The 13,947-nt window shown below is 38.9% G+C and overlaps 1 protein-coding gene across 1 annotated transcript in view; it reads left to right on the forward strand.

Annotated features, from left to right (window-relative positions):
* LOC102234159 (intersectin-2-like) overlaps nt 1–13,947 on the forward strand; it is a 50,844-nt gene that overhangs the window by 16,617 nt on the left and 20,280 nt on the right. The window contains exons 7-21 of the mRNA XM_023331805.1: nt 579–651; nt 729–847; nt 2,257–2,320; nt 3,772–3,909; nt 4,040–4,128; nt 4,253–4,713; nt 5,603–5,752; nt 5,842–5,982; nt 6,397–6,484; nt 6,682–6,821; nt 9,944–10,080; nt 10,187–10,947; nt 11,020–11,141; nt 12,632–12,883; nt 12,954–13,150. Of these exons, the coding sequence (XP_023187573.1) occupies nt 579–651; nt 729–847; nt 2,257–2,320; nt 3,772–3,909; nt 4,040–4,128; nt 4,253–4,713; nt 5,603–5,752; nt 5,842–5,982; nt 6,397–6,484; nt 6,682–6,821; nt 9,944–10,080; nt 10,187–10,947; nt 11,020–11,141; nt 12,632–12,883; nt 12,954–13,150 (2,932 nt within the window). The remainder of the gene's footprint in view (nt 1–578; nt 652–728; nt 848–2,256; nt 2,321–3,771; nt 3,910–4,039; nt 4,129–4,252; nt 4,714–5,602; nt 5,753–5,841; nt 5,983–6,396; nt 6,485–6,681; nt 6,822–9,943; nt 10,081–10,186; nt 10,948–11,019; nt 11,142–12,631; nt 12,884–12,953; nt 13,151–13,947) is intronic.

A 13,947-nucleotide genomic window follows, 5' to 3' on the forward strand; every position in this document is an offset into this window, starting at 1 on the left:
ATGTGCGCGAGCTGGTAGTAGTGTATGTGCGCGAGCTGGTAGTAGTGTATGTGAGCGAGCTGGTAGTAGTGTATGTGAGCGAGAAAGTTAACGTTTGTGTGTGTGTGTGTGACATTTTAGTAGTGTGTGTATACGCAATTTGAGTATTTTTTGAATGTGCGTGAGTAATTTTTGAGTGTGCGTGGCTATTTTTTTGAGTATGCGTGAGTTTTTGGTAGTGTGTGAGAGACAAAACGTATTTTTTTGGAGTGTGCGTGGCTACTTTTTTGGAGTATGCGAGACTTTTTGGTAGTGTGTGAGAGACAAAACGTAATTTTTTGGAGTGTGCGTGGCTATTTTTTTGGAGTATGCGAGACTTTTTGGTAGTGTGTGAGAGACAAAACGTAATTTTTTGGAGTGTGCGTGGCTACTTTTTTGGAGTATGCGAGACTTTTTGGTAGTGTGTGAGAGACAAAACGTAAATTTTTGGAGTGTGCGTGGCTACTTTTTTGGAGTATGCGAGACTTTTTGGTAGTGTGTGAGAGACAAAACGTAAATTTTGTCCTAAACGGCCCCTCATAAATAAATGTGTTCTTTAGGCTTGCCTCTTGGAACTTCCTATGCCTCTCCGGGAGGACTTTCCTCTTCTCTGCTGGATCTGGGATTTGGAAGGTAAAACACACAGAAACCTAAACGTAGAGCTGATGCATTGTTTGTTTTCCGTTTCTTATGGTGTGTAAATCTTTCAGTTCTGCCTCCTCTCCCATGGCTGCTGTTCCCAGTGACTGGGCTGTGCCGCATCCCTCCAGACTGAAGTACAGGCAGCACTTCAACATCTTGGATACACAGATGGTTGGCTACCTTACAGGTGTGTTGTGTTTTTCATCTGTCGTTAAAAAAATATGGCGCCGTTATGCTGCGTTCACACTGAACGTGTTTCGCTCGTCAAAAACGCGTCCGATGCTTCAAGTTCGACGCATCTGCACTTTGAAGTCAGACACTTGACATTTTGCTCTAGATGTCAGACGCGTCAAAACCGCTCTAGGTGGCGTTGAGAGGAGTCTCCTTGGCATACGTGTCCCTCAAACTCTTCCACCGTCATGCATGTTTCGTCTAAATAAATACTTTTATTTAACTGGACGAATTTGGATAGCTGAAATACAGGGGAATATTTTCAAATAGTAAAAGTTATAACTTATTCAACATTCCAACTTCCTTGCTGATCTTCTTCCAAGTCAGGTCCTTTCTATTCCTGTCTCTGTAGTCATAGCTTGTAGCTCGTAGATTACAGGGCGAGGGCAAACAGCGACAATTAGTTTATCTTCCAAAGTTTTATCATGTAGGAAATTGCAAAACTACAAGCAGTGGAAGTTCAGATTTTCCAACTCCAACGTTGGACACATCGGATGTGCGAAACGCTCCCCTGAAACGCCTCCACATATTCTTTGAATGTAAACCAGACGCTTCTGACACTCAAAACGCGTTTGGTGTGAAACAGGGTTTCTCTCAGTGTATCATAAGCCTGGCGGGCCATCAGGTTTTGCTTGTGTCCCCACCAGGCTTAACATTGTTAATTTATCTTAGTTTTTTTTATTATTGCTGCCTGTTTTTAAAACTTCATAGTTGATGTTTAAGTATTAATCTTCCAGTCTTCCAAAAATGCATAACTATCAAGTGATGTTTTCAAATTTCCTGTCAGCTTTAAACAATTTTTAACTCAAAAACATGGCATCCAGCTGGATGGCTGAATCCTGCAGCATTAGAAAACTGTAGTTGCGGATCTCCTTGAAGAGTGATCACTGGTGACTTTATCACAGGAAGTTGTGGGTGTACTTATGGGTGTGTTTAAACACAGGGCAGATTTCTCAACCTAAATGGTGAGCATTTAATGTCTTTCTTTAAAGGTCTCACCAAACCTGTTTCTATAAAAACAAATGGTTTATTGAAATGACAAAAGTACATGTAAACACGTTCTCACTCTTTTCCTCCAGCCACATTTACATATGTTTTCCAGATCAATGCAGTCAGACATGTAAGACAAGTTACATGCAAAAAAAGTGGCTTTTTTTGCATTGCTCCACCCAAGCTGTTACATTCATTTACAGTCTTTGTTTCTTTTATCTGACAGAAACATCTGAGGTCAAACTGTTTGCTGTTTTTTTGTGATTTAGTTAAAACAGATGCTTACTGCTCTGGATCTCATGCGTACTCATCCTTCATCAGCAGCCTATCTGTGCTGCACAAACCACCATGACATTTTTTCATTCATGTTTCCAGGTCAACAGGTGAGAAACGCCATGGCAACTACGATGCTGACACAGACACAGCTGGCCTCCATCTGGTGAGAACATTTGTCTCCAGTCAAAGAGAAAAATGATCTTCTTCTCATTCATATCCAGTCTTTGCAAAATGATCCATGCAGCTTAAACTGTTTCACACTTTTCATGTTAAAGTCACAAATGTCAACGTATTTTATGAGATTACACGTGGCACAGACACACCTAGTAGTTCATAATTGTGAAGTGGAATAAAAATTATACAAGGCTTGGTTAAAAGCGCCCTTTACTCTAATACCCCTAAAACAATTCAGGCCAAATATTTTTCCTCAGTTTATAGTAAACAGAGTCCATTTGGGTGTAAATTAATATCAGTATAAATATTTATGCTCTGAGAAAACCTCAGAGAATGTTGGTGAACAAAGTATCATGAGAACACCAGAAAGTTGTGGAAAGTTTAAAGCCCCGAATATGTTAAAACCACAGACTAAATGACAGGACAAAAATAGGAAGAAAATACTATGTTTACTGAAAATAAAAGATTAGATGAGAATAAAAATAAAAGCATTATTTAGCATCCAAATTAATAAACACCAGAGAAAATATTAGACCTTAAAAACAAAAAGACAATATATAAAAATACTCAAATAAAATAGAAAATGTTGAACAATTCCAGCAGCTTCTCCATAAAAAGGCTGTTTCACAGTCAGATCATAATATTTAAAAACCTCTTCTCCTGACGTTTTATTTCTCAACTTGGTGGATTGATTATAGATCATATATATTGTATATGTAAATCTAAAGCAAATCACAATTATTCTTTGGTCTAACGCAATTTAGACTTTTTAAACTTCCAAAAGTCCACAACCATTTATTGGAAATAGGACATTAGTTTTGACATATGTTTTAAATTCTCCACCCTTTATTATGTAATATGGTCTTTACATCATGTTATAATGTTATTTCCTCATCAAAAACATACCTGGAGTGTTGCTTTGAGTTTTTTATGCATGTTTGAGAAATCCTTTAATCTCCATGGCAACCATTCAGCTGTTCAAAATGCCTGGGTGGACCAAGCCCCACCTTTGAGACGCAGCTCCTCCTCAGAGTTGCAGTCTACAAGCTTCTGCCTCACAGAGCATCATTCCCCTGCTATTCCCCCACTTAGCTCCTTCAGACTAGCCAGCAACAATTAGCCAACACCTGGTGGAACTGTAACAATATACGACCTACTTATAGTCCCAAAATCACTGTTAAAGGGTTAATAGAGGAGCCATGTTGCGATGATGTTGGAAAGATCGGGAGTTTCTTAAAGAGATAGGGGCCCAATTTCAAGACATTAAATTACCAAGTAGAATTTATATTTTACTGTAAGTTATAATTAATATTAATAGCCTTTTTATAGCAATTGAAGGTTACTTCATTGTGCTATGAAATGATACTCTAGTTGGAAAATGCGTAATATTCTTGTTACATTTGTGTGAAAACTTTAATTGCTGATTTGTTACGACTGCAGGACTTTGTCTGATGTGAATAAGGATGGAAAGTTGAACGTGGAGGAGTTTGTTCTGGCTATGCATCTTGTTGACATGGCGAAGAGCGGACAACCGCTGCCACTCACCCTGCCGACCGAGTTGGTACCGCCCTCACAGAGGTATGACGACAATGTCTGGGAATGGTTTAGAAAACATGGAAACATTCTTGGAATAACTTTGGCACAACACTGACTCTAGTTGCCAATTTAAGGATGTTTTGTAGTCATTTATTTTTAATCTGCGTTACAGGAGTGCAATGAATGGCTCCAGCTCTAACCTCTATTCGGCGATGATTGACGATCTTGATGCAGAACCGCCACAGAAACCCAAAACTAACAGTCAGTACTCCCACAGTCTAGTTTTTCATTATTTCACATTCAATAGCATCTTTTTTTTTTAATCATTAGCAAGATTGACGATGAGTTAAAAATATAAACGTAAAAACTAAATTTTCCATTCCAGTGTCATTTGAGGATAAGTTCAAAGCCAACATAGAGCAGGGGAATGCCGAGCTGGAGAAAAGACGACTGGCTCTGCTGGAGGCGGAGAGGAGGGAGCAGGAGCGGCGCGCTCAGAAAGAACGGGAGGAGCGCGAGAGGAAGGAGAGGGAGGCCCGCGAGGCGGAGGAGCGGAGGAGGAAGGAAGAGGAGCAAAGGCTGGAGCGACAGAGGGAACTGGAGCGACAGAGGGAACTGGAGCGTCAGAGGGAACTGGAGCGTCAGAGGGAACTGGAGCGTCAGATTGAACTGGAGCGTCAGAGGGAACTGGAGCGTCAGAGGGAACTGGAGCGACAGAGGGAACTGGAGCGACAGAGGGAACTGGAGCGTCAGAGGGAACTGGAGCGACAGAGGGAACTGGAGCGACAGAGGGAACTGGAGCGTCAGAGGGAGGAGGAGAGGCAGAGAGAGATAGAGAGAAAAGAGGTGAGGCGTACTCAGTGCTGAGCGACTTTCACTTTAGGTGTTTTGGAATCTAATATTTGATTTAAAGCCTACATATGGAAAACATTTACACATTTACAAAAAATTTTCTCACTGTCTGAAGTTAAATCAGACTAAATTTTTCTTGTTTTAGGTCAGTTAGAATTACCAAAATTATTTCTATTTGCTAAATACCAGAAAACTTCACATGGACATTTTTTAGAGATTTTTTTTTGTATCTTTCTTTGTATAATGTGTTTAAGCATTTAATTTAATTTAAACAGGAAGATTGTTTATCTTAACACAATTTGTTTGGATTACTTCAATGTAATGAATATTTATTATTTCTATGGTATGGCAAAAAAAAAACCCACATCACAATATGAGCATTTTATATTGGTCAATATCAATAAATATTGATTCGTTTTTTGTTGTAAACATCAAAAATGTTTGCAAAATGAGTGAACGTTTCTTTTTCATCCACAGTTTTCACTCCACTGTTGTTTTTTATTATTTTTAAGCTGTTATGAAGCAGACTTTAAACTGCTGCTGCGCCAGTTACTCAACAGGTTGTTGCTAGGTAACCACAAGTTAGTCAAAAGGCTGTTGCTAGGTTACCAATGAGTGAGTGAGTCAGTTGACTTCACCATTTCATTCAGATCAAATGTATCAAAACATAAAATTACATGTGAAGGCTATCAAAAAATTATAAACACTTATGAATGACAACATATAATAGTGCATTGAAGCTGTAGTTTTTATTTTTTTTTAGCTTATTTCTATTTTTATGTCCAGAGTGTGATGCTGGAAAAGTTTAAAAACTTACCTTGAAAATGCTTGAAAAGTGCTTGAATGTTACTGTGCGAACCCTGTTGACCTCCGGTGACTTCAGGCGGCGCAGCGGGAGCTCGAGCGACAGAGGAAGGAGGAGTTTGAGAGGAGGAAGCGCGGCGAGCTGAAGATGAAGAAGGAGCAGGAGCAGGACGAGATCATCAAGCTGAAGGCCAAGAAGAGGAATCTGGAGGTGGAGCTGGAAGCAGTGGTAAGTCCTGAAAAGACACCTTTTTTTTTTCTTCTTTTCCATCCAGATGCATGCAAAGTTGGAAATTTGTCTCAACTCTTTGTTTTCAGGGTAACAAACAGCGTCAGATTTCTGACCGACTGCGGGACATTCAGAACAACAAGAAACTCCAGAGGTCAGAGTTCGATCTTCTAGATCAGAAGAAAGACACACGGCAACAGGATCTGAAAACACTGCAAAGACAGATAGAGGTTTGATCTGTTCTTCTGTTTGGTCAAATAAATCATACTTTAATGCATTCATAATGATGTTTGGAAAGTTGAGTGAAATATTATTTATTCATTCTTTTATACTTAATACTCAGATCAGAATCCAAGTTTAGTAGATTATATACCAATTTATCTCTATCTGTCTCTCTCTAATTTATCTCTGTCACTTTCTATTCTCTCTCTCATTTCTTTCTCTCTTGGATTTATATATATCACTCTCTAATTTCTCTAATGTATCTATATCTCTCACTCTAATTTATCTATAAATCTCTCTAATTTATCTAATCTAATAAGAGTATAAGATCAATTGGATACTTTTAAATATCAAATTAGCAGAAAATATCTATTTGATGTTAAATGTATTTAATTAATTTGTTTGTGTTTGCATGTGGTCAGGATTTTCAGAGGAAGTTGTCCCAGCTGACTCCAGAGAAGAAACGACTGGCAGAAAAACTCCAGAATATGTCTCTGAATAACCCGACTGGTTAGTACTGAGGGTTGGTCACACATACCACTGATCTGAACTCAGATTAATATCAACAGTTTGAAGCTGCTTAGTTTGTAAAGTGAAATGTGATTTTAAAAACAACCACACAAAAGTATTAACCTCTGACTGGAAAGATGTTAAGAGTTTTCTTAATGTTCTCTGACTGAAATTGTGTGTTTTTGACCTTCTTGTAGCTTCAACCATGTCCAACTTAAAGATGGGAGTCACAGAGAAGAGAGGGTCATGCATGAAACTGAGAGACCAGCTGGACGCTCTGGAGAAAGAAACGGCTGCCAAGCTGGCTCAGATGGACCAGTACAACAAAGACATGCAGGTAGGAGTGAACGAATGACATTTATCTCTCTAATTTATCTATATTTATCTACATCTGTGAAGCTACTGACATTTCTTACAGAGACGTTTCTCAGCTAATTCAAAAAATGAACTGTTCTCCAGGTAATATCTTAAAGACAACACAACCTTGTTGTTTGCACATATTACTCTGATTCTAATCCACAGATGTCAAACTCAAGGCCCGCATCCAAATCTGGCCCACCATAGCTTTTTATGTGGCCCTCTAGATTCTAGACTAAACACTAAGCGTGCTTAAATATTATGTTATCAATCAAATCAATGCAGTTTTTATCCATTTACTGCCAGATTATATCAGTCCCTCCAGTTCCTTGAGATTTATTGTGGAAATTCACACAAAATCAACAAATCCCCAGACTTTTTTTGCGCTAATAATTGGGAGTTTATTGAATATTTTTCTCAATAAATGTCAAAAACTTTCTTACTTGTACTAAACAGCTACCTCAACCTTAATTGATGTCAGATAATAGTTTATGATCTACACAGCGAGTTATAAAAAGTCACATGTAATGTCATAAATAAGTGGAAATATTTCTAAATGAGTAGCACAAATACTTTGACTTTTATTGTAAAAAAAAAAAAAAAATCACAAAATCCTGGAGGAACTGAAAAGATGTTCAATAATATTATTTAATTCTAAGAATTCATTTATATTTTAAGTTTGTGAACAGGTTTTATCAATACGTTCTGGCACAACCAGCCCTTAAAGAACATTCATGTTCTGGATTTGGCCCAAAACGAAAATGAGTTTCACTCCCTGATCAATGAAACAAAAAACTTTAGATGAAGGAGCCAACATTACTGCTGCTGTTTACATATTGATTAATGACTTGTAAAGATTGGCACCTGGATCTCTAAAAGCCTGCACTGATATGAATGATGAGAATGAGACTTTTTAATCAGGAGAAAGAAGTTTCACTGGTTTAAGCTTAAATTCTGCTGTCATGAAGAGATTCTGCAAAAAAAAAAAGCTGATAGATTTGATCTAAGAAGACTCTACTGATGTTACATTTGTTTCAGATTAAATTAGATATCTTTAATGTGTTGAACTCTTACTTTAGTCGGCAAGTTTGTGCTCACAGTTTGACTTCAATTCTGCTTTGCGTTTAATTTTAAATATATAAGAAAAGATAAGTAGAAAATTGTGTTTATTTGTACAGTGGTTTTACAAAACAGGAATATCAGTTAGTTGAACGAGTTGTTTGAGATGTAGGCTGGTTGAGTGATGCATGTCTGTAAAGAAAGTTATTTTTTCCTCACATTAATGTTGCTTTTCTGCAAACCTATAAATCTCAAACACTCCCTAATGCTTCTTAGACTTATTTTGTTCTTTCTTTTTATTTTCTGTCTTGTCCCACTTCACCCTTTAACCTCGTCCGCTGCTCCTTCCTCACCTCCTTCCTAATCTGTCTTCCTCTTGCATCCCTCTTTATTCCCTGCCTCTCAGTTTTTGGAGCTGAGGACAAAATGCTTCAGCCTGTCTTCTGTCTGCTGGCCTGCCTCCGTAAACTCTTCCATCTACTAAAGGTTTCGCCTTAGGTCTCTTTGAAACTACTTCTGTATTTTCTTTTTGTCTTTCACAGAGTTGCTTATGTGTTCATGTCCTGACTTGTTTCATTTCTTATCCTTGTTTTGTACTGCCTCTCCTTTAAACTGTAAAATATTAGTGCAGACCAGCAGCGTTCAAACTTTTTGTCATTAGGAACAAAATTCTTAAGAGAGCTCAAGGGCCACATTTGTTTTAATTAAAACTGAAAAGATTTCTTTTTTTAAGACACTTGTTTTTATCGCCTCAATAAAATACTAAATAAACGTTTTAATTAAAAAAGTAGTACAAATTTTGTAGAAAAGGAATCTGTAAAATATAAACAGGGTCTTAAACATTTTCCAAAACTTTTTCAGCGTCTATTGTCCTCGTTTTTCTTTTCTTTCTTTGGCAACCAGGGTTGAGCAGCGTTTGCTGATTTTTAGCAAAGTGTAATCAATGAAAACAGAAATATTGTTGATAAAAGAAAAATAGTTTGTCTGTAAAATCACGTATAATGCATGTGTCAAACTCAAGGCCCGGGGGCCAAATCTGGCCCTCTGTAGCTTTTTATGTGGCCCTCAAGACTCCAAATTACACCAGTATGTAAAAAGCACACAAAATTCACTCTAAATCTCCCGATCTCCAGATCTTTTCTGATTTTTACTTGCAAACTTTTCTTAAAATTGTCCAAAAATTACTTTGAGTGACTGCTGCCTCAGCTTTACTTGATGTCAAGTTATAGCCTGTGATCATTATGGCAATTAATAAAAAGCCACGTTTAGCATCATACGTAATATCCTAAAATTCCTTACAAATATTTCTAAATTAGCGCCACAAAATCAGTAATTTTAATTGCAAAAATAAAAAAAAAGAAAACACAATCATGAAAACCTGGATGGACTGATTAGTGTGAAAAGATGTTCTAGATTTAATTTTAATGAATGCTGAAACAAACTGCTGCTTATTGATATTTTAACAATTTAATGGTTTTACCAATACATTCTGGCAGAACTGACCCTTTAAGAACACTCAGATTTTGATTTGGCCCAAAATGGAAATGAGTTTGACACCTCTGACGTTTACACTCCATTCTTGAATTCAGGACCGAGGAACCAAACAAAATCATCCAGATGGCCTCAAATGGCCCTCAGGCCACACTTTGGGCATCCTTGATGTAAACAATGGCTCGATAATTTTCATTTTGATTATTAATATTTTTTGAAGGGCAATTTTATTTACTGTGATGTCATAATCTGTTTCATTTATGGTTTTGGTTTTGTGTGGTTTTTAATTTTCCTCCTATTTATTATTTTTGGTTGTTGTTTTTTTGTTTTTGATATTTAAAGTGTTGTCCAGTTCCAGTGCGACGTGTTCGTGTACAAAATGAAAGTTTAGATGTTTTTGAGACGCAGAACTTGAATTACTTGCTTTTGAAAACGGTCTCATAATAATAATGTTATTGTTTATTGGAATCATTTTGGGACAATTTATCGTCCTGGTAAATTGATGATCGCGATTTGCTTCTAAATGTGTTTTTATTTTTTAATGTGCATCAGGAACTGAAGGAAAGCCAGAGGAAGCAGCAGGCGGCTCTGGAGAAACTGCGCAGCGCCAAAGAGGAAAAGCAGCGCGAGTTGATTCGAAGGAAGGAGCAGGAGGAGGAGAGGAAGCGACAAGAGGAGGAAACTCAAAGGTCCACAGCAGAACTTTATAGATTTCATCATAAATGATATTTAAGACTTTAATCGTCTTCTTCTCTAGGAGTACGTTTTATAGTAACGCCATGAATGTCTTCACAGGCGTATTAAACTGGAAAAGGAGCGCCAGTGGCAGGAGAAGCTGAGGAGGGATGAAGAAGAACGTCAGAGGAGACTTGAGGAAGAACGGGAGACCAAAAAGAGGGAGGAAGAGGAGAGGGAGAGACAGGCTCTCCTCCAGGCTGCCAGGGAACAGGCAGAGCGAGAGCTGAGAGCGAAGGACGAGGCCGAACGGAAAAGGAGAGAAGAGGAGGAGAGGAAAAAAAGAGAGGAGGAGGAGCGCGTGAGGCAAATAGAGAAACGCAGGCAGGAGGAGGAGAGGAGAAAACTAGAGGAAGAGAGGAGGAAACTAGAGGAGGAGAGAAAGCAGCTGGAGCAGGAGAGGAGGCAGGAAGAAAAGAGGAGAAAAGAAGAGGAGAGGAAATGCAAGGAAGAGGAGGAGCGAAGGAAGAGGGAGGAGGATAGAAGGAGGATGATGGACGAGAAGAAAGAGGATGAGCGCCGGAGGGAGAGGGAGGAAGAGGAGAGGAGGAAACAACGAGCAGCAGAGGCGGCGCTCCGAGACGCTGATGAGAGGAGAAAGAGAGAGCAGGAGGAGAAACGGAGGGAAGAGGAGGACAAGAGGAGAAGACTTCAGCAGGAGGAAGACAGGACGCGAAAGGAGGAAGATCAGAGGAGAAAAGCGGAGCTGGAGGAGAAGAAGAAGAGGGAGGAGGGATCCCGTAAGCAGCAGCCGAACGGAGGGAAAGTGGACATCCAGGAGAAGCTGACAGCTCTGCTGAGAGGCCTGGAGGAGAGGAAGGGTGAGCAGAAAAACTCTGTTTTCTCCTGGATTATAGTCCAGATTAATTCACCTCCTGATCCCGCTGCTACAGGTGGACAGCCGAAGGCCGCGCAGCACAGGAAGTCTGCTGCCCTCACATCCTACAAAGCACTTTACCCGTTCACCGCACGCAACAACGAAGAGCTCAGCTTTGAAGCAGACGAGGTCATTGAGGTAAAAACGTCACTAAAGAAACACAGCTGGTTTTAACGTTCAACGCTGATGGTTTTATGAAATCTGATTCATAAAGCTAATTAAATCCAGTGAGATTCTGTGTGAACGGTTTACAACCCCAAAGCGACCCGTATGCCCAGAAAAGATTGTTGACATCACACGTCAGAAACGACAATAGACGTTTATGGATCGATTTCAAAGTTTATTCAGCAATGGAGCCGACGACATCGCTACCAGATCATAAGAAGACGAATGAAGCAGATTAAGAAAACAAACTCAACTAATAGCGACAACACTTGGTGGAGCATTAACTGTAACGATTTATTGTGATATGAAGCGCTTCAGTGGAAAATAGTTCTTTTATTAGTTCATAATCATAAATTTCATCCATTGTTTACGTCCTGATTTACCAGTTCTGGCTCTTTCTGTTGCATGTTTCATGTCTCTCACTCGGGGGCAGACGGTGTCAATTTGTCATGGCTAACTTTGTTATCACTTTATTATTATTTTCATTACTATAAGTAGTACTATTTCTATTATTATCAGTAATGAAATCTAGGATTGTAATATAGTTTTCTCATTACGTAATACTTTTTCTTTCTTTTTTCTTATTTATGAACCATATTAACAGAAACACTCCGAATAACTAAATGACTGCAAAGGACGATCATTTTTCACACATTTACTTTTGTTTCTGTGTCTGTTCTCTAAATCTTAATGCCTTTATTGATGTTTGCGCAGCAATTCTTTTACCTGTGCCATTATCATTTTTAAGATTTTACAAATGAAAAAAGTTTCCAGGGTCAAAGGTCAGCTTGACCCCCCTTAAAAAAAATCAAACACAACTTATAAAGTTTTGGAAAAACTTAGAGTCCACTGCACTGAACCCCATTGAAAACCTCCTGGTTATTCCACCAAATATTGATTTCTGAACTCTTCCTGAGTTAAAACATTAGTATTGTTGTTTCTAAATGAACATTAACTTGTTTTCTTTGCATTATTTGAGGTCTGAAAGCTCTGCATCTTTTTAATTATTTTCACCATTTCTTATTTTCTGCAAATAAATACAAAAGTTTTGCTAGCAATTTCAAAGACACGTTGTCAGTAGTTCATAGAATAAAAGAACAATGTTCATTTTACTCAAACATAAACCTAAAGACTAAAATCAGAGAAACTGATCATTTTAAGTGGTCTCTTCATTATTTCCAGTGCTGTATAAATTAATTGTGGTATGTTTCTACAGATAAATTATTTGTAGCACTGTTGACTGGCACCAAATTTGTTGGATGTTGTACATATGGAATTGCTGCATGACCTTTTATGACCTCTGACAACATTAATTAATATTTTTGTTAAATATTTATCAAAAAAAATCTTTGCCAACTTCTCTCAGGTGAATGTAGCTGATGTCTCAGAAGTTATTCTCTTGGTCAAAAGTCTCCTGCCTCCTTCTCATGATGTAAAAATCAGTCCTGTCTGTTTGCTGCCAGGTGGACGAGACGATGGAGAAAGAGGAGGGCTGGCTGTACGGCAGCAAGCAAGGGAAGATGGGATATTTTCCAGAGAGCTACGTTGAAAAGGTCGGCCCGTCGGATTCAGCTAAACTCGCCGCTGCCGCTCCTCAAGTGTCGATCCAGGCGCAGCTTTCCAACGCGCTGGAAGCTGCAAAGGGACCAGGCACAAAGTCTGCCTTCACCCCAACACAGTCTCCACACCCGGCTCCTTCTGAGACGCACGGACAGGTAACCACGGCGACCGCCTCCTGGTCCTCAGGCGCTTCGTTCGTTCGCTGAGCTGTCTCTTCTGTTGCAGCCGGTGGTGGGGAACGTTTTGGCTCAGGCGCTCTGCTCCTGGACGGCAAAGACGGACAACCACCTGAACTTCAACAAGGACGACGTGATTCACGTGTTGGAGAAGCAGGAGAACTGGTGGCTGGGGGAGCTGAACGGCGAAAAGGGCTGGTTCCCCAAAACCTACGTGACGGTCCTGGGAGAAGAGGATGGGTCAGAGTAAGTCATGAATCAGGGCTCCAGCAAAAGTTTATTATTATTGTTCATTTTCATGACCATAACTCAGAGCTAATGAAAACCCTAAATGGAGTTCACCTTAAATGTACAACAAGAATTTCAAATCCACAAATGTAACATTATGACCTAAACCAGGGGTGTCAAACTAATTTTCATTTTGGACCAAATCAAAAGTCTGAGTGTTGGTAAAGGGCCTGTTGAGACAGAATGTATTGGTAAAACCATTAAACTGTTAAAATATCAATGAATAGTTGTTTGTTTCAACATTCAGTAAGTGTTTCTTAAAATTAAATAATATTGAACATCTTTTCACACTGATCAGTCCATCCAGGATTTCATGATTTTGTGTTTTTTTTTTTTTTTTTCGCTATCAAAATAACAGATTTCATGGTGCTAACTTAGAAATACTTGTAAGGAATTTTCACGATATTTGCGCTAATGTGTGATGTTAAACGTGGCCTTTTGTGGATTGCTGTATGAGTTACAAGTAAGGCTGATGCAGCAGTCGCTTAAATTCAATGTTTTTGGCCAATTTTGAGAAAATTTGCAGTAAAAATCAGAAAAAAATGTGGGGATTTGTAGATTTTGTGTGACTTTTGCAAGTCTGCAAAAACACTGGAGGGAATTACTGATGTAATTCGGAGTTTAGAGGGCCACATAAAAAGCTGCAGCGGGCCAGATTTGGCCCCTGGCCTTTAGTTTGTGACCTACACAGTCAAATTCTGTTTTTTCAGTCTGCTATATCTAAGCATGTTGTTACAAAGTTGAGTGGAAGGAAA

This window comes from Xiphophorus maculatus, chromosome 4 (assembly GCF_002775205.1).
Source record: "Xiphophorus maculatus strain JP 163 A chromosome 4, X_maculatus-5.0-male, whole genome shotgun sequence".
NCBI classification, from domain to species: Eukaryota; Metazoa; Chordata; class Actinopteri; order Cyprinodontiformes; family Poeciliidae; genus Xiphophorus; species Xiphophorus maculatus.